Raw genomic sequence first — 20,557 nt, 5'->3', positions numbered from 1 at the left:
CGCGTGCGTACATACGTGCATGTGTGTGACGTGGCTTTGCCTGTTGTAGCGCCACCATGAGGATGATTTGAAAACTGTCAAGTGGCATTTCTTCCAAAGCCTAGTGGGAATATGCAATAATGCATGCACAGTTTCACCACAATCGGACGCTGCGTTGAGTAGTTGTGGCGATTTGTACAAAGCGGGCTACTCCTGAAAAGTTTAGAAGCCAATCGTAGCCAATGAGGGTGGATTATGAGAAATCAAACAAACCCGTCTTGATCACATGACTATGGAGAGCATGTGTACCGATTTGCGTGAAATTTGGATAAAATCTGAAGGAGTAATATTAGAAAATGTGTTTTACATATGTCGGCCTCCTGGTGGCGCTATAATGAGCAGATGTGAAAAATTCCAGGCAAAGGTTTTTCCTTGGCCTCTAGGGAGTTGGCATACAAAGTTATCCACAGATCCGTGCAGTTAGAGGTAAAAACACTTTTCTGCCAGTTATAGCGCCACCATGAGGCTGAGTTGAAAATGTTCATGTGGCATTTCTTCCTCGGCCTAGTGGGAATGTGCGTGCACAATTTCACGGAAATCACACGATGTGTTCATGATTTGCAGCATTTTGTTTGAAACTGAGCACTCCTGCTTGCTTTGGAAGCCAATCTTAGCCAATAAGGATGGAGTCTGAGAAATCTGAAAGACCCGTTTCGTTGAATGGCTCTAGAGAGACTGTGTACCAATTTGCGTGATGTTTGGACAAAATCTGTAGGTGTACTGTCCAAAAACTTGTTTTGCACAAAGCGGCCTACTGGTGGCGCTATAACAGGCCGTTCTGGACATTTTCGGGCAGAGGTTCATCGTTGGCATCCAGGGAGTGTGTGTGCAAAATTTTATTTTTGGTTGTGTTCGGGTGCTCTGAAAATAGCCCCACAGCTAAGTGTAAATCAGCCATTACGAATTCATCAAGGCCTGATGGAGGGCCTGTATGAGGATGACCTAGACAGAGAGAAGGCCTGCCAAAATAAAGTTTTAATCGACTTAATCGACATATTAATCACATATTTCTTCCTTTGCGTGAGAGTGAAGTTGAGCCCTGTTTTTTTTTTTTTTTTAATGTTTTTTTTTGTGGCTTTCGCCTTTAATTTTATATTTTTTATGGAGGGACAGACAGTAGGCTGACAGGAAATGGGGAGAGAGATGGGGGGTGACATGCAGTAAAGGCCGTCGGGATCGGGAGTCGAACCCGCGGCACACTGCCAGACTGGATTACCAGCCAAGGTGCCTGGACCGCTGAGCCACGGCCCAGGCCAAGTTGAGCCCTGTTGACCCAAGCATGGTGTGTGTGCAGGTAACCCGGCCCAGCCCACGTCTCTCCATTACATGAGTCCGTACCAGCTGAACGCCTACGCCATGGCACTGAAGGCCGTGGGGGAGATCATCCAGGACTACGACAGTGACAAGATGTTCCCCGCACTGGGGTTTGGCGCCAAGCTGCCTCCCGACGGACGAGTCTCCCACGAGTTTGCATTGGTGAGAGAGAGAGAGAGAGAGAGAAAATAAAATATCCAGTGTACTTTTTTTCTTTTTTTATCCTCGTATGGGCCAGTCACAATTATTACTAATTAATCACAGTTATTTGAGATGATCGCAGTTATTTTCCATATAAACGTCATAATATATAATAATTTCTGCTACACGTCATAATAGTGTAGCAGAAATAACTAATTGAAGCGGTCACTTTGTGACAGGTTGAATCGAAACAATAAAAGTGTAAACAGAGCTGTGTTGCATTGCAACTTAGGAAGACTATCTTACGGAACTATAAAAGTTGTGCATTTACTGTCAGAAATAGTTAATTAATTTGGTGTACACGCAATGATTTGTAGTCCTCAGGGTGGTTGAACTCCATTAGACAGCCATCACTGCACCCAGGCTGAGTATGTGATGATACAAATATATCATTTACAGTCATATTGTTCCAGTATAATGAATGGCGTTGTAATATAATGGGTTACCACGAGAGGAGAGGAGAGGGAGCGAGGCAGGATAATCGATGAAGAAATGCAGCCAATGAAGCAATGTGACAGAAGAGAGAACGAGGGGCATAGAGGGAAAACAGTGGTGCTTAATTTGTAATTCATTAGGTGCCGGAGCTCATGAACCCGAACCTCGCTGCGGTTTTAAACACAACACATTCACTCACTTTTGTCAGGCACAAAAGTCACAGAACACAGACAGATTATGCACTGCCGTGCTCGGTAAACAACACAGACCGACTACTAGAGTGAGGTGCACATCAGCGCAACCTTGTGGCTGTTATTTATTACTGACATCAAACTTGGAGAGGAGAGAAGAGAACACAAGTTTACCCGATCACTTGTCAATTTCGATCAGCTATTTTTGAGAATTTTGTGTGACGTTAATTCATGACAAAGCACACAAAAAACATGGATTTAAGAGGTTAATGCCCAACAGGGACGATAATACTGTATACATAAAGCGATAATGCCGATACTGTCGTCGAGACTGACGGCAAATATTCTCTCTTCTCTTCCTTTCTCCTCCCCTCCATCTCCCATCCTCCCTGTGTTCCTGTGTAGAACGGGAACCCTCGGAACCCGTACTGTACCGGTATAGAGGGAGTGATGGAATCCTACTACCAGAGTCTGAAGTCGGTTCACCTCTACGGACCCACCAACTTCTCCCCCGTCATCAACCATGTGGCCAGGTAACACGCACGCATGCACGCTAGGGGTGCGCTCACACGGTTAATGCAATTCTCTGTGGTCGTTGGATCAATGCTGTGTAGTGTCATGGCCGCCCCAATGCATTTCCAATGGGAGTCACATGGTTTGACACAACATTTGTGTTGTATGAGGGGGAGGGGCGCAGTCGAAACACAGCCGAAAGCCATACAACAGCTTGTAGTCCAAAATGTGGACTACAAACCATGTGACTTCCATTGGAAATGCATTGGGGCGGCCATGACACTACACAACATTCATCCAACAAGCATACAGCAATGCAGTAAAGGTCTGAGTGAGGCCTAGGTGTGCAACGATACATTTTAACAGCGATACGATACATATCTTGTTTGAAAAAGGAATGTTCGCACAATATATATGTCTGCTCCCCATCTTGTTTTCAACTTGACAAACAACGCTTCGGCCCTCTGGGCTTTCTCAGACAGGGCAAACCACATCAGCGGCCCCTGTTCTCGCACAAATGGGAGATACCAACTTAGAGGGTCCATACAGGGTACACTTCATATAGATAAGGGAGTTAAAAAAGCAAAACTTTTTTTAAACAAAATTAAACGAATAAAAGCCTACATTTAAAAATACGCTCCAAAAACTGCAATGACACCCCCCCCCCCTTTTCCTGCACCATACCAACTTCTCAGAAATAACGACCCCTTAAATAATGTGTGTGTGTGTGTGTGTGTGTGTGTGTGTGTGTGTGTGTGTGTGTGTGTGTGTGTGTGCGTGTGCGTGTGCAGGTATGCAGCATCGGTGAAGGATGGCTCCCAGTACTTTGTTCTCCTCATCATAACAGACGGGGTCATCTCGGACATGGCCCAGACCAAGGAATCCATCGTCAATGTAAGGATGTCCACACTTCGATTTCGAACCCACATAAAGTGCTGTCCTCTTCTTATGGCATACAGTATATGGGCGTATTGGGAGGATCGGCGGTTCTGTAAAGTCCTTGTGCAGTGGTAAACGTCTGTGCAGAATGTCAAACTGACAGACTAAGTAATCAAATGGCAGATGGGGGGAATTTGCCAAATCAAGCTTAGCCTGTGGTTGCCATGGCAATCAACTGGCTCATTTTGGGCCGCGGCCAGAGCCGGTCGGGTTTAACTAATCTGGTGGATTACAGGCGTACAGTACGTTCTATACAGAGATTCTCTGCATGTATTGTAAGATTTAACAGCTTAAAGCATGAACAAAGCTTGTAAAAAATAATAACTATATTGGATCCATTTGAAACGCTTTTTTTCCATTTGCTGAAAAGTACCAGTGCCCCTGAGCAAGACACTTAAAGGACCACTTCACCACTTTTCAACATGTCTTCATATAATTGGTCCTCACTAATGTTCATGATAAAACACCACCATTTTGTCCTACTCAGTCTGTGTCTCATAGGAGGGCTTTGGGCAGTTCGGACACCCGTCCACCAGTGACATCATCATTAGGCAGATTTTTTTTTTAAACAAGATTTGTTTTAAAATATATTTAGATTTTTATTATCGTGAGATCGATGGCTTCAACTTTTGCATTGCAACTTTTCAGGAAAAGAAAGCCTGCCGTTTCTATTAGCTTGGATTCACCATTGATGATGTCACTGGTGGACAGGTTTCTGAACTGCCCACAGCCTTCCTATGAGACACAGACTGAGTAGGAAAAAATGGTGGTATTTTATCATGAACATTAGTTAGGACCAATTATAGGAAGAGAAGTTGAAAAGTGGTGAAGTGGTCCTTTAACCCGTTAACTGCTCTTCGGGCGCTGTATGAACCCATTAAAAACCGGGAAAGCATGTCTCATTTTAGATTTTACCCTTGTCTATTAAAAAATAGCAGATATTTAAGCTCATCTGTACATCGTATACAGCTTATCAGATGGGGGTTGCTAGATACTTTTGGAGGCCCTTGGCAAGAAAACGTTCTCAGATCTGATTCTGATTAAGAATCTGGGTTGCTCATCTAGATAATGAAGTTGGCTGCTGTTGACTTAATTATCAGGAACGCATGAAATGAACCTTGTTCTAACCCGGTTTGTCAAAGACATGATATCAATCAATCAGTCTTATTGACCTCATCGGAAACACTACACGACATATTTCAATCGTTGATCGCTCGCGAGCACGACATAGCCCCACCAGTTTAAACAATCCACAGCACATCCCTGACTATGGCACATCAGGAGTCCACTGGTAAAGACTTACAGATCACCTTCAAAGAACCCTGAAGGTCCCTTGACCACTATGCAGTATATTAGGGCTATAGGTCTTCTCAGTACAATTTTGACAGAATGGTGATGGTTCTCAAGATGTAAATTAAGTGTATATTATGTTAAACTTCAATAGATGAAAAGAACATTTCACTTTAATTATACAAGGAACTTCTCCTCCCCTCCACTCCCTCCAGGCTTCATGTCTTCCCATGTCCATCATCATTGTTGGAGTTGGACCCGCAGAATTTGATGGTAAGACACGTCATATTTATATATAGGCCTATATATTACTGCTGGGCCGTTATCGGCGTTAACATGCTGCGTTAACGCGAGACTCTTATCGTGCGATAAAAAAACATCGCCGTTAATCTATTCTCAAAGTTGGAGCTGGGTCTGCATAGCGGCCAGGAGGCGGGCCGTGTGTGCGTGCGTGTGCTGCTGTGTGTGTGAGAGGAGGAGCACTGACTAGTGCACTCTGTGAGAGGGACCGTCCCTCTCACAGAGCAGCAACACGTTAAAGTTCTACTTACTAGAAAAGGAAGAGGCAGCGATGGAGCCATAAGTCCATATCCATACGTTCTGGGACATAATTGCGCTAAATAAACAGCAGCAGGGCAGGCTGCTGCCTCCTGTGCTAATCTAATTTAGCTAAAGCATCATCCATGCATCGCAACCAAAACGGTTGCCACATTTCGTGACTGTGAGAGAGAAACAAGCAACCAGGTCTATGAAAATGACCAGATCAAGTCAGAAAGTCAGAAAAGGTCAGAAATAAGTCTAAAATCAGCAACTATAGTGCTGACTGTCAAACATCATTGTCCAATGTTGTTTTAGAGCAGTGGTTCTCAAACATTTGCATGTCAAGGACCACCAATATTTTAAAGAAACGTTACAAATTAAATATATAGATTACATCAGACTTCGGGGTGCTCTATTTGGAGTCTTTCCGAGTGCAATGAGCACACTGTTATTTTGCTGTGTACCTGTCCTATCTCCTCAGCCATGATCAAACTAGTTGTTATTTTGCTGTGTACCTGTCCTATCTCCTCAGCCATGATCAAACTAGTTGTTATTTTGCTGTGTACCTGTCCTATCTCCTCAGCCATGATCGAACTAGATGTTATTTTGCTGTGTACAGTACCTGTCCTATCTCCTCAGCCTTGATCGAACTAGATGTTATTTTGCTGTGTACCTGTCCTATCTCCTCAGCCATGATCGAACTAGATGTTATTTTGCTGTGTACCTGTCCTCTCTCCTCAGCCATGATCGAACTAGACGGCGACGAAGTGAGAATCTCCTCCAGAGGCCGATACGCTGAGAGAGACATCGTACAGGTATGCGCTCTACTAAACAGGGGGGTCCGAGGCCCCTATGCCTAGGGGGTCCTCACCGTTACTACAGGGGGGGGCTCCAAATCTTTGTACAGTTGGAGGCCATCGATATTGTCCTTTTCTTTTTGCTGAGGTTTGCGTGATCTGCGCAAAAGGACAGTTAACCCATTTTGGGCGGGAACCCCTTTTGGTGTTTTAAACATGTTATAATTTAGCTATTGAAAAATAGCAGATCTACAAGCTCATAGCGCGCCACCGAGTGGCGCGCTACGAGCTTGTAGGTCTGCTATTTTTGAAAAATCGTGAAAATATTTATTTCAGAAAACTGGAGGATTTAGAAGGATTTTTTAAAATTTTGAGGTCAGGCCTAAATGGGTCAAATGATAAGGGACAATATCGGTGGCACCCAACTGTATGATTGGAACTTTGTTTTGGTTAATGTTTCCCATTAACCACTTGAACCCTAGCATTCCTAATACAGAGGGGAACATTAGCCCAAAATAGACGATCTACACAATATCATGACTATTGAAAAGAGAGAGAGTAGTGATACCACTATAAATAGATCCTCAGGGAAATCCAGGTGTCTAATAGTAGCACTGCAGTGAGGATGAAACAACGATACAGGTAACAGTACAAAAGAGATAAGATAACAGTCATTACAAAAATACAGTATTATAATAGAAGAGACTTCTATTAGGTCTCTGAAAATAGCTGATCGGCAAGCTCACAACGCATCACAACAGAAAGCGGAAAATACACTAGTATAGGGCCCTGATGGACTCCGGTCAACCATATGGGGTGTGGTTGCCGCAGTCGCTTACATATGCCCCTCCCACTAATATTGCCAGCCAATTACAATGTCACGTCACCCCTGTGATCATGTGTAAGGGATTTATCCCCCCAAAAATCATTTTTTGGAACCTAGCTTCCTGTTTCAGACTCTTGAAAAAATGAACTTTGGAGAAAAAATTATAAAATATATTAAAACATTTTTTACGGCTCCAAAAGCTAAAATTCTCACTAATGGGCTCTTGTCGGACGCCTTCTTGCTTTCTAGAGGTGTAAGGCAAGGATGCTGCGTCTCTCCTATGTTGTTTTCAATCGCCATTGAACCGTTTGCCCTTGCAATTAGAGCTAATGGTGAGATTTCTGGAGTGAAATTTGGTACAACGGAGCACAAAATATCCTTATATGCAGATGATGTTTTGATTTACTTGACTGACTTGGCTGGCTCGGTCCCTCCACTGTTCCAGTGCTTACGGGAGTATAGTGCAGCATCAGGATATAAGATCAACCTAACTAAGAGTGAGGTCTTACCTCTAAATACACAAGATCTGAATGTAGGGGATCTTATCGATCCATTGAAAATGTGTCCTAGCGGGTTCAAGTATCTGGGAGTTAATATCAGAGAAGAGCGGGATAAGGTAATTAAAGACAATTACTTAAACCTTATGGAGAAGACTAAGTCTGACACTTTAAGATGGGCTGATCTGCCTTTGTCTCTAATCGGAAGAGTGAATGCAGTTAAGATGATAGTGTTACAGAAATATATATATCTATTTCAATGCATCCCATTCTCTATAACTAAAAGGTTTTTTAAAGATCTTAACAAAATTATTTCCTCCTTTTTATGGCAGAGCAAAACACCGCGGGTCAAATTAAGTACGATCCAAGCCCCTTACAATAAGGGTGGCCTTAATCTCCCTAATTTTAGATGTTATTATTTGGCCTCGCAATTTCGTCCTTTATGGATATGGTTGCACCCTGAGATTGGTGAGGTTAGGTGGCTACGTATAGAACAACTAGACCTGGGCCTAACTCCCCTGAAAATCGTACCTTTTTTGGGTGCAAGGAAGAACCTCTCTTTGCTTACGAAAAATCCTATTATCTTGAGCGCTTTTGAAGCATGGCAGGAATCTCATAAATTATTAAGGATAGATACATCTCTTATGAGAAAGACACCATTATGGGAAAATCCTAATATTCCTTATCCCATAGCTGATGGAGTATTGCAGAGATGGGTTAATAATGGAATCAGGACTGTGGGGGATTTATACAGCAACAATGTAGTATCAAGTTTTCAACAACTATCAGCCAAATTTAATTTACGTAACCATGACCTCTTTAAATATCTTCAAATTAGACATTGGATTCAAGCAAAATCTATAGATTTCCCGAATATTCCGGAAAAATCCCCCCTGGAGGATCACATGTTTTGTAGTCTTATCACCTCAACTAAAGGATTAACTTCCTCCATATATAGTATTCTAAATAATAATTTACCAATTTACAATACATTGAATATTAAACATAAATGGGAGACAGACTTGGGATGCACTTATGATGATGTGGATTGGGAAATAATTTTAGAGAGGGCTCAGAGGGTTCTGATTTCTACCAAACATAGACAGATGCAGTTTAACATTTTTCACAGGACTTACTTTACCCCACTCAGGTTACACAAGATTGATAGGAGCATTTCCCCTATGTGCCAAAGATGTAAGATAACAGAAGGCTGCCTATTACATATGTTATGGAGTTGCCCACTTCTGATTGATTACTGGAAGTTCATCATGTCTACTGTCTCTGATATCATAGAGGTTGAAATACCACATGATCCAAGAATTTGGTTACTGGGTGACGTTACGTTGATCAACACAAATTATTATAAAGAGTATTTTGTGTTACTCGCCAGTACAGCTGCGAAGAAAATCATCTTGGTTAATTGGAAATCTGAAAACTCACCTTCACAGAGACACTGGCTTAATGAGCTTTCATCATACTGTACTCCTGAAAAGATACTGTACAATGTAAGGAGAAAGCCTGCTACTTTTGAAAAAATATGGGGTAGGTTCTTTGAGGTTCTTCCGTCAATATCTCCTATGGGTTGATTTTGTTTTATTTATATTGTTATTTTTATTTATTTATCCGAGTTGTTGTCAAGTGGTGTTGTGTACAATACAGAGTAATGAGAGCTGTGTAGTTTACCTTTCTGGGGTTGGGGTGGGGGGTGGGTGGGGGGGTTTGTTTTTGCTGCTTTTTGTCTTTTTCTTTTGAGTTTGTCTTGTCTTGTTAAAAAAAAAAAAAGGAAATTATGATTCTGTAATTCATTGTTTTGAATAATGATGATGTCTGCATTATCAATAAATAAACCTTTAAAAAAAAAAAAAAAAAAACATTTTCTGCAAGAAACGGTTAAGTTTTTTGTATTTGCGTTAAGTGACCCAATCAGCAACATATTATAGCGTGTTTAAAAAATGTAAATACTTGATTGTGGCTTGAGGTGGCCATTTAAATGTTTATATTTTGACCACCATCTCAGGAATCTTGTTTTTACCCTTCCTTAAATCCTTTCTTGTGGTCCTCCTCTCTTGACCTCTTCTCCTTTCTGTTCTCGTCCTGGCCCCCCTCCTCACTCTCCCCTCTCCTGTCCTTCCCTCCTGTCCTCTCATCCTCTGTCCTCTGCCCTACTCTCCTCTCTTCTCCTCCTCTCCTCTTCAGTTCGTCCCGCTCAGAGACTACATCGACCGGACAGGGAACCACATCCTCAGCATGGCTCGGCTGGCCAAGGACGTCCTTGCAGAGATCCCCGACCAGTTCCTGTCGTACATGAGGACCCGCGGGATCAAGCCGTCCCCCACACCCCCTCCCTACAGCCCTCCCAGCCAGCCTCTTCAGACCCAGATCTGAGACATGAGAGAGAGAGGAGAAGAGATGGGAGGGGAGAGGAGCGGTGTACGGCAGCCAAAACAAGTGACTTGCACAATACTTCACATGTTACTCTGACATGTTCCCTGAGCCCTCTGTTGTTGGTGGTCGTGAGAAGCTGCAAAAGAGGGTGTTTATCTCTCTCTCTCTCTCTCTCTCTCTCTCTCTGTGTCTCTCGCATTGTCGTGTTAGAAGGCTTGACAAACGACAAAGCAAACGATTAATCTCCGATGGCTGGCTGGGCAGAAAGCCAATGAGAGCCTGTTTACTTCCAACGTCAAGCATTTTCCTAACGTGGTGTGTTTTGGGGAGGGAAGGGGAGGGCGGTGTAGGGCGCCTGATGTGCTATGAAGGAAGGGTGGAAGGAAGCTAAAGAATACGTTTGTTATTCCTGAGAAGGTATCAAGAGAGCATCTCTGGACCAACGAGGGACCTCTTTCTTGTAAATAGCTGGATATTATGTCTGTCTCTCTCTCTCAATGTTTACAGTCCACTATAACAACTTTTACAGTACGTTTTATATTAACATTGTTGGAATATCCTCTCTCTCTCTCTCTCTCTCTCTCTCTCTTCTCTCTGCCATGCCAGTCACGTAGCAGCAGTACAGTAGCCCCAACATTCTGTACTGTACCGTACTGCATTCTAGTGCGTGTGTGTGTGTGTGTGTACCTTTGCATGAGTGTGGTGCAAGTTGTGTGCATGCATAGCAAACCTGCAGTACCAGTCTGTCTGTGAGAGTGACTGTCTGTCTGTCTGTCTGTCTGTCTGTCTGTCTGTCTCTGTCTGTCTGTCTGTCTGTCTGTCTGTCTGTCTGTCTGTCTGTCTGTCTGTCTGTCTGTCTGTCTGTCTGTCTGTCTGTCTGTCTGTCTGTCTGTCTGTCTGTCTGTCTGTCTGCACTGTTCTCAGGTCTCACTTCCCCATTGAAGTTTCACAAGCAAATTCCTGTAAGTGGAAAAAATGTCCCTTGAGTGCATTTTTTACATTTATTCTACACTTAGGATGTTAGTGTCTTCACTCCTCTCATCCTCACTGTTCTCTCTTTCTATTTTTATTCTCCTCCACTGCCTCTCTCTCTCTCTCTCTCTCTCTCTCTCTCTCTCTCTCTCTCTCTCTCTCTCTCTCTCTCTCCCTCCCTCCAAACTGCCTTGGCAATAGAATGCCTACACAGACACACGTCCATGGGTCTTTTTTGTTCATGGAGGGGAAAACAACAACACATCCATGCCCACACAGTGAAAATACTGACTTTGAAGTGTGAAGAAAATGGACCCGTTTAATGGATGCTGGGGGATTTCACAGTGTATGGTTTAAATACAAACACAAGCGGTTTGAGCTTCAAAAAGCCCAGTGGTCAAAAATGCATCTTTTTTGGCTTTGTCCATCTAGTAGTTGTTTCATCTGAGATGTTTCATTCTAGTTGTTTGTTTTTTATTTGTTTGTTTTTATTTTTTATTCAATCAAGCTTTGTTATAGGTTTTTATACCTATGTGATTCCGTAATATCGTGTTTAGTTTGTGGCAATTAAAATTTAATTATGTGACATCGGTCAAAATGTTCATAACCAACCCTGCTAACCAGGCTAAAACACAAGCCCTGACTGAGCTTGTAGATCTATGTTTTGCCAGAGATTTGAAGTTGAGGGACTCCGGTGAGTGAAGTTATACCGGTTTTAAGTGGTTAAACCTGATTTATACTTTGTCATGTGACAAACGCAGTACAAACATCTATGTAATTAAGTCTTCGATCCCAAATTTGAACCCGGTTTCATGTGCAAGTGCTGACAAGTGCTTTTTTTAAACATTGAGCTAATAATAGAGCATGCCTGCTTGCTCAGGGGATCAATTGAATCATGACATCAGGTCAAAATTCATGTCAGATCCTGTCTCTAGGTGAGACATGACCTTTGACCTTTGACTCTAAATCTCTCAATAGAAGAGCAAGGGGGACAAAATACAACCGCCCCGATAGACCTTTAGCTAAGCCCCTCCCCAAACTGCTATGGTCCAATCACAGCTAAGCATAACATGGGTTAGACCGGAGTAATATAGTGAGAGAGTGGCGATACTAGCGTTGACTCCCATTGTAACAATGGAATGCGGAAGTGCTCATTCTATCTCAATGGTATAGTTCCAGCCATAGGAGCAATGTTTGGAACTATAGCCCATAGGGACCCGCTTTGCGGCGAGATCAAAGCGTGTCGCTACTCTCCTACTCTACACTCTGGGTTAGACAAACCTCTCCACAGATAGTTTTCCTATATGATAAAACATTGTTTTAAAAAAGAAATGTCACGCAGACACGCACATATTTTCCCAGTGCATACGGCAGGCCTTGTTGACGGATTTGGAAGAGATTTTGAAGGTCTGGTTCCAAAAATGAACCAGTATTTAATGTGTAAAATCCATGATATTTACATTGGAATGAATGAGCCCGGCTGGAAAGTGTCTAAGTGGGAGTGTCTAAGTGGGAGAGGGCGGGGCTTGGCTATAGGTGAATTGTATGTTATATATTCTATTAACATACTCTACCCATACAGATCAGACCGTGACATTGTATTAATTAAGAAAGTGACATAGTGCTGCTTTAACTGTTGAATGAATAATGAAAGAATGGTGTTTTTGTTGTTTGTTCTACAATGTTGGTTTAGATTCAATCTTGGATCCTTGTTTATTTAATTTTTATATTTGTTTTTATACAGATGACGATGTAACCTCTGTGGTAGTGAATAGATGAGGGTGTGAGGGCTATTTCTGGATGTTCCACTTTGAGCCTCGGCTTACATCTCTGGTCAAGTACTAGGACAAAGCACTGTCGTGTCAGTTCCACCCGTAAATGAATGCGCTACTTGATCATACTAACAGCGTTGGGTTTTAGGAACCCCTGGGATAGAGGAGCGGTTCTCAATGTGGGGTCCAGAGACCCCCAGGGATCCTTGAGGGGCCCAGATGAATCTTCACCATTATTACATGTACAAGTAAATACAACTTGAAAACATAAAACATTGATGTGTTTTGATCAGTTTCACTGTTACCTACAGGACATAGATGATAAAGAAATTGAGGACCAAATGACATTACCATATTGGACCAAATCCTGTCTAATAATAAAAACTATGTTAGAACGAAATGAAGTGTAAAATAGGTAATGCTGTAACATAATTCACATTTGATCAGCACTGCCTTGACATAATACACCAAATTTATATTTGATCATAGTTTAGATGCAATAGGAACAATGATTTATAACCGCAACGTTGAGTCGTGAATTTGCGTAAAGTAGATCATCCGGATCTAGTCCATGCCCTCAGAGTCAAAATTGTCAAAAAATACTCAATGGGTTCCGATATTGGCTTAACTTTGACTTAGGAGGAACGTCAAATATTGAAATGATTATGTGCTTAAAAAACATGATTGAGTGTAAAAGAAAAAGTGAATGAAATTATAATAATATAATGACCTTATAATTATTTTATTAATGATGATTCCAATGCTGAGCTCTGTAATTAATGGAAAGTATGTATATATGTTGATATAGAAGCAATGTTTTTATTTTAAATCAGAAGTGAGGTGTGTTTAAGTGTGGTGAGGACAGTTAATACTCAGAAGGGTTTCATTGACATCAACGGCATCATGGAGGAGGTCGGGGTGACCACGGTGTCCCATGCCGAAAATAGCCGATCTACGAGCTTGTCGAGCTGTATAGACACTGTCGTAAGACAAAAGTATAGATCAATAGTCCACGGAAGTCTGGCATGACTGCAGCCAGAGGGCGCTATTAGGCGCGATTCATACTCCTATTTTAGAGCCGAATAAAAGTCGGTTCGGCTCTGTAGAGCCTACAATGTGACGTCATTTTAGGTTCGGGGGGGGGGGGGGGGCGGGTACCGTCCTAAAGTCGGCTCTTCGGTGCTACTGAAAATTTCTGACGAGCCGAAATCATTTCGCCACTACAGCGCCGAAACAGCGGTAAAATAGGAGTATGAATCGGCCCTTACACTGGGTGACAGTGTTATTATTATATAGGGGGAATCTTGGATCGCGTCAGAGAAGAACCGTGTTCCGGAAATAAACAAATCCGCTTATTTGGCTATGAAGACATCAACTGACGTTATCAAACTCAAAACATACCACACATACCTGACAACGGTATGTGTGGAACACAGAGTTCTTATACTGTATGACAGGGGTTCTCAACCCGTGGGTCGCGACCCCTCGGGGGGTCGCCAAATTATTTTGGGGGGTCCCCAAAATATTTTCAAAAAATATATATATATATATATATTTTTTTTAATTTTCACGATTTTTCAAAAATAGCAGACCTACAAGTTGGCGCGCTATGAGCTTGTAGATCTGCTATTTTTCAATAGCTAAATTATAACAATGCTTAAAACATCAAAAGGGGTTCCCGCCCAAAATGGTTTAAGGTTATTGTAGCAGTCAATTTATATTGGGGGTCGGGAGGGGGCGGGGCGGGGGTCCCGAGACATTGCCAAAGCATTTCCGGGGGTCCCCGGCCAAAAACGTTGAGAACCCCTGCTGTATGACACAATCTTAAGATTCCCTATATGGGAAATCCAATAACACTGTGACGGTGGGAGTGCCGTCAGGACTTTGGTGCTCTATGTTGAATGGGATTATGTTGATTTTGTCAAAGGTAGTCATGCTTCATGTCTTCATCTGCATACTTTCATTTGAACTGTACCGTATCGTCTGTACAGCGAATCTTCAATTGAACGGTTTTGCCTGATACAAGCCACATGTCAATGTGTTCACTTAACTTAGTCATCTCATCGATCACTTAATCATCTGTTGTCACCTAGATTCATCTCCCGGTCCAATCTGATGTCTTACTACTGACGTCACTGCTCCTGTCTTATTATACACCGTTTTTATTTTATTTTTTATTTTTAATATACATATAGGCCTAAAATTTGAGATTCATTGACTTGTTTGAATTTAACCTGCAGTATTTGGTTTATGTTGCAAATGAATGCTCCCTAATGCCCTCATGCAAACCTTTCATGTAGATATTCTCAGATGCAGACCCAGTGTGCAAAATATCAGGACCTGCCTTCGTTAAGCAATTCCCCCCGGTCCAATCCACGTGGAAAACGGAGTATTTCTTAAAAGATCAACCAGCACTCACTTGATCCTTTTTTTAGGATCTGACATTTGTCGTGTAATCACTCACGGACGTTTGGCCTTCCGCAGTGTCATTCACCCTGAGGAAGGTAAAGGACCCTGATCTCTGTGCAGCTGCAATGCGATGGCTATAGAAAAAGGGAGAGGGAATAGAGTACTATATGCCATCTTACTGTGTCCTTTCCATCAAATCTAAACCACCACAGGTGGGTGTGTGTGTGTGTGTGTGTGTGTGTGTGTGTGTGTGTGTGTGTGTGTGTGTGTGTGTGTGTGTGTGTGTGTGTGTGTGTGTGTGTGTGTGTCATTTTTTGTTACCATAATTATAACACTGTGCGCGCCCACACACACTTCTAAAACAGCAGGGGTAAAAGTTGCCTCAATTAATAATACTAATAATAACAACACACTTTATATTTGACACAAATCTGCTACATGGCATAAAAAGTCAAGACAAAAAGAAAACGATAGGAAAAATATTAATACATCAGATCAACTAGTCCATCTAGGCAAATGCCTTGTTAACACAAGTGTCAGGTATTAATTCATTCATTCTTCCGCCGCTGCCATTGTTTTTTCAGTGAAGACCCTTATTTTGACGACCCATGGGACCCGTGAAGGGGTGTAATGATGGCCGTATTTAAAGCAGGTGGAACATGGCCGACTTGGGAGGAATGGTTTATAGCTGTGTTGACGAGGGAACTTAAGGCAGTTATGTGAGGTTTTTGAATGGTGCAACCACTCCAAGGAACAGCAATGTCCTAACCTATGTGACTAGGTGACAATGTCCCGATGTTTAGAGTACCAGTAGGGGCAGAAGTGGCGCTGTTGTGCCAGAAACAGAGAGAGAGAGCGATAGTGTTGCACTGTTGACTGCTAATTACAGAGAGAGAGAGAGAGAGAGAGAAGGGCAGGGGGAGAGGGGAGTTGCACCACTCAGTTCACACAGGTGTGATTTTTATATACCAGAGCTATGGGAATCTGGGATGTCCTCAACCTCTCGCTGTAAGATGTTGGCCAAGCAGCAGATCCCTGGGACGGCAATTAGGGCAGATGCAGAGTGGAGGAGTCCGAGAGAACAGAACGGATGGTATCTACCTTTGACCTGAAGGAGTCAAGGAAGCTGTTGCACTCTGTGGTGTCACCGTGCTTGGGTGATGGTGATGTGAGCAGTGGTGTTTTTGGCAGAAAATTTTAGTTTAGTCATAGTCTTTAATCATATTTTAGGCACCTGGAATGTTTTAGTGTTAGTCTAGTTTTAGTCGACTAAATATTATAATATTTTAGTCGACTAAATCTACAGTTGATTTAGTCAACTAAAATGTATTTTGTCGGGCCTTGATGCCGTCGTAATGACTGATTTTACACTTGCTGAAAATAGCCGATCTACTAGCTCTTGTAGATCTGCTATTTTCAGCATGCAACCGCAAATGTAAAATGACTTATACTGGATCTCTTGTCCACTAGTCTCTTCCTAACAATTAAGTCTAGTTTTTATTTGTTGACGAAACTGTCAATATATTTAGTCTTAGTATTAGTCATCAAAGCTTAGTTTTCATTTTGTTTCCATTTAGTTTTTGTCCGTGAAAAAAGGTAGTTGACGAACATTTTTCGCCATAGTTTTAGTCGACGAAATCAACACTGGATGTGAGGCAGTTATTCATGGTCGGAGAAAAGTTTCTTGGTGTTACCGGAACTGTTATTGATAATGTTGGAATAGAATTGCGGGCGTGCATCTCGGAGGGCCTTAGTTTGAACATACAGCCTTTCAATGCTCTCTGTATGCCAGTCTGTGAACAACAGTGACTCCTGACTCCTCCAAGGACCTCCAGGGGGAGGAGCATGTGAAAGAGTTACTTACTTAGTTTCGACAGGGGCGTGAAGATCCAAGAGAGCTGAGAAGTGTGTGTGTGTGATTAGAAAGATCGCCTAGAATACAAATATTGGTGTGAGGAGGTGCAGTTCTGAAATAAAGACTGAGTTAGTCTATAGGTGGCTAGTTAATGAGCAGTGTTTGGGCTCCGTCCTGTTTTGGCTCCGTCCCCACATTGATTATGTATTTGGCCGTGGAGTGGACCCCCATCTGAAAGGGTTATGTGCCAAGGACTCCCAGAAGAGAATATTTATGTGAAAAAAATAATAAGAAATTATTCTGCATTTTTTTCCCCAAATAATTCTCCAAAATGGCAGATTGTACTGTGTACAAATACCGGTACACACTCATTCCACACAGATTATAGGATGTACATGATCCTTTAAGGAAACTTTAAATTGCCAAGCCCCTTGATGTAGGTGTGTGTGTGTGCGCGTGTGTGCGTCTGTGTGTGTGTGTGTGTGTGTGTGTGCAGTGTGCACGCTCGCTGTATGTTTATAACAGTGTGTGTACATTAGGTGTTATTTTGACACGTAGCATACATGGTGTGCATGGAGTCGAGTGCCAACGATACACCTTTCTATGGGAGTGTTTTAACAGACCACATGAAGATCTGTGTTTACTGAAGCTATCCAAATAATTAATATATTGTTATGCTCGTTCATATATTCTTACAAATGTGCACTATGCGTTTGCATGTACTGTACAGTTTTACATGGGATGGACCTGGTCCTTTTTGTTAAAGAATAATACAAAATAAATAAAAGAATAAAGTGTTTTGAAATCTATAATATTGTATAATGGAGATTGAACTTGTACGACATGGCCTTAAATCTTTCACTAACTTTTTTTTCTGAGACTTGTGTGATGCCTTTCTTCTAATGGACGAATTGTTTTAAAGAAATGTATCATTCTCTATTTTGTGTCGGGTGTTTCTATTGCTTTCCAGTGTATGATTTTCTTTGCACAAGTTAATTTATTGGAGAAAAACGTATAGATATCTTGTAATTTTTTTTAACCCGTGGTTAATCAGAGAAAGCATGACTGAAGTACTGATTGTCTGGTAATCTATATAATAGATAACTATTTCTGTATCAAAACTAAATTTTTAAATAAATATTCTTACTCAACATGACTTGTGGTATGTTGAATACTTATTTGGATGCACGTATAGATGTCGTGTTTCTCTTCTCTGAACGAACGTATTATAGCTACCATCCACAACTTGAATGAAATATCCAATCTTATTGCGACCATAGGTTGCAGTTTACAATAAAAACCTGCATTTCATGTCAGTCACACTTCATGTCAGTCAGTCCGTTCGTCAGTCACGCCTTGTGACACGCTCCTGTCGCTCCATATATGGCCTTCTCCATATATGAAGATCACGACACTGACTTCATCAAACCCTGGATAGCCATACATGGAGAAGACTGGATCATCACCTACAGTAGATCTACATATTTGTATCTGCATCATTCCATATGTTGGTCCTTCCCCACCTGTCCTTCCTCTTCGATGTATCCCTTTTGACTGATACCTGTGCTGATACCTGCAGCCGGCGAGTTCTCAACCGGCCCAAAAATGAAGGCCCGGCCCTACCTGGGCCGGTGGGCCCTACCTGGGCTGGCCCGAGGCCTGTCCTTACTAATTAGCACACATTTTACGCCCTACCCGGCCCGAAAACGTGAAAAAATAAAAAACTTTCCATATGGGCATTCCCAGACCTGTTGTTTTAGCGCAAGGTCCCGTCCCCTCAGGGTGACTTACTGGTATGGTAGAGTATGGTAGTACGGGTTTGACCATGCATCACCTGCGGACTCTCCGATGTTCCCAGTGCCATGTCCACCACCGTCATGTCCGTGGTCACGGCCTCAGGCATGCACCCCCTACTCTCCGTTGGTCTTCCTCACGACCTCAGCAGGCGAGGAATCCAAGGCAATCTATAGGGCATAGCAGTGCCAGCCATTTTGTGATGCCACCGATAGAAAGTCTGTTCGTTTTATCCATAGAGATTTCAAATAATATGTATATTACTGGTAATTTTTTCAGGCCTGGATCCAAGACATCCATTCTCCTGACATATCATGAGCATAAACCATTTGATTCTGTGTAAAAAAGAATGAACTGCTCAAAAAAAGGTAGTTATTACTTGCGCAAGCAGAGCACGCAAGTAATAGTTTTCGTCCAATGCCGTTTGATGCGTATGCGCCGTGCCAGCGTATGACGTAATGACTACTTGTGCTTGATATGGCAGTGGTGTCAGATTACATTCATGTATACATAGGGGCATTACCTTTAATCCTCCCGACACTAAAACATATCGTCATTACGTCATTACGTCACCATCGAAAACCAATTACACCCTGGCATTGGGTCCTTTAATCCACATCTTTATTACGTCATCATTGAGAGCTAGTTATACCAGTTATACCCTGACGTCATATGCTGCTACGATACATACGCATACGCAAAGTAACCACAGTATACCGCTAATCAACTTACAAATTACATATACATATACATAGAGCACCTCTGTCGAGTGCCTACTTGCTTGTAGGCACTACAGTACTTGCGTGCTCTGCTTGCGCACTAGTAGGCCATTTATGGCCTACTTGTGAGCGCAGTTCTAGTTAAATACTGCATTTAATATAATTAAATATTCAAATAGCCTATCTTTTGGCACAGAATGTACCAGGTGAGGTATCAAGCTGCGCTTAATGTGACACCTCAGCTATGGCTGTGCCCAGGGCACTTCTCCATAGATTTGTCTATATTGATAGGGTAAACTACAGTACTCTTAATCTTAAATAAAATATCAGTACTTCTTCCACCACATGGCAACGCCACCACTCTTTCCAACTTTCCATATCCAGTTTCACATTAAGTTATTGTGTCATTTGTTCTCTGTGATGATACCCACTCACTTCACCTCATTAGCCCTAACATGCCTTGCAATATTATAATGAACATAATGCATTCATCGTCCCACTCAGTATCACTATTTTTGTGCTCATGTGAATGATGTGACATCATGTTGATCATTTTGACCCAGCAGCCATCATTAGTCTTTTTCTCTCCTTGTTCCTCCACGACCCCAGCCAGTGTTGCCATGTCTGCTTATTATAAGTGACTTTGGGCTTGTTGTTTTCTGTATATCCAAGTTCATCCATGGCTCCAAGCGGGTTTTGAAATTGATGGTTCTCAAAGGAGCCATGTTGTTCAGTACTGATGTAAATTTGGTTTTGAAGCCAAGCCAAGCTTCCTCGACAAGTGCGCTCTTAAGATCATTGGACCAATCCAGACTGTCCAATTATTGGTTAAAGACCTCACTAGAGTAGGTACCTAGATAAGAGTTTTGTCTTAAGTTTTTGTTTTTTGCAGGTAGAATATCATAAAATTTGCTAAGCCCGCATACAATAACACCTTTCTTGGAGATTCTGGATTTGACCGAGGTCAGAATGAGATCAATGACAGTTTGAGTAGAAACACACACTCTCGTGGATTGGGTAATTAGCTGGCTGACACTATACAGATCACAAAACCTGTTAAATGATTTGA

The 20,557-nt window shown here is 42.1% G+C and overlaps 1 protein-coding gene and 1 long non-coding RNA gene across 2 annotated transcripts in view; both read left to right on the top strand.

Annotated features, from left to right (window-relative positions):
• The window catches only part of LOC306916795 (copine-8), a 109,511-nt gene extending 97,256 nt beyond the window's left edge, over window positions 1–12,255 (top strand). The window contains exons 15-20 of the mRNA XM_079494822.1: window positions 1,334–1,515; window positions 2,586–2,713; window positions 3,485–3,587; window positions 5,138–5,195; window positions 6,204–6,277; window positions 9,779–12,255. Coding sequence (XP_079350948.1) covers window positions 1,334–1,515; window positions 2,586–2,713; window positions 3,485–3,587; window positions 5,138–5,195; window positions 6,204–6,277; window positions 9,779–9,967 — 734 coding nt within the window. The 3' untranslated portion in view covers window positions 9,968–12,255. The remainder of the gene's footprint in view (window positions 1–1,333; window positions 1,516–2,585; window positions 2,714–3,484; window positions 3,588–5,137; window positions 5,196–6,203; window positions 6,278–9,778) is intronic.
• A 1,614-nt stretch (window positions 12,256–13,869) lies between these two features.
• Window positions 13,870–18,131, top strand: LOC306916526. The gene is made up of 2 exons (XR_013788994.1): window positions 13,870–14,136; window positions 14,513–18,131. It is a non-coding gene; the product is annotated as an uncharacterized lncRNA (long non-coding RNA).
• Window positions 18,132–20,557: the final 2,426 nt, after the last annotated feature.

This window comes from Electrona antarctica, assembly GCF_951216825.1.
Source record: "Electrona antarctica genome assembly, chromosome: 23".
In the NCBI taxonomy this organism is placed as follows: domain Eukaryota; kingdom Metazoa; phylum Chordata; class Actinopteri; order Myctophiformes; family Myctophidae; genus Electrona; species Electrona antarctica.
Note: the sequence above shows the minus strand (reverse complement) of the source record. Positions and strands in the feature narration are given on the sequence as shown.